The sequence below is a fragment of the Penaeus monodon genome, chromosome 23 (assembly GCF_015228065.2).
Source record: "Penaeus monodon isolate SGIC_2016 chromosome 23, NSTDA_Pmon_1, whole genome shotgun sequence".
Classification (NCBI taxonomy): Eukaryota; Metazoa; Arthropoda; class Malacostraca; order Decapoda; family Penaeidae; genus Penaeus; species Penaeus monodon.
In genome coordinates, this window is record NC_051408.1 from 20,428,253 (window position 1) to 20,428,716 (window position 464).

General features: G+C 30.2%; 1 protein-coding gene across 1 annotated transcript in view; it reads right to left on the reverse strand.

The window, feature by feature from the left end:
- The window catches only part of LOC119587884 (nudix hydrolase 2-like), an 8,938-nt gene that overhangs the window by 1,012 nt on the left and 7,462 nt on the right, over positions 1–464 (reverse strand). Inside the window, 1 exon segment of the mRNA XM_037936591.1 lies at positions 110–234. Coding sequence (XP_037792519.1) covers positions 110–234 — 125 coding nt within the window.

Sequence of the window (464 nt, forward strand, 5' to 3'; positions counted from 1 at the left end):
ATCTCTCCATAAATTAAAATGACATTATATTCTAAAACTCATGTGTTGCAAAATGTATTGAAAAATAGCCTTTTTCTATCACTACTTTAAAAAGTACTTTTTGTATTACCTGGTTCAACATATCCACCTGGTAGCTTCCAATGTGGTCTTGTATGAAATCTTTCCCGCACAACAAGCAGTTCATCCTCATCATTTACAACAAATGCACCAACTCCAATTACATTATGTGCATATCTGAAATAACAATATTCCTTAACTGCACAAAATAAATAACACTGCATTACATTTATGGTACTGCCCCTGTATGAATGAATAAAATGTAATATGTAGATTAATAGGCATTACTGTACTTATAAATGAAAGTTAATTGAAGGAATCTCGCATTTAATGAAAGATTCTATAAATATCAAACATCTATGAGTGAAGTAGGCACTTAGAAGAGGCATCAAATTACAAATAAAATA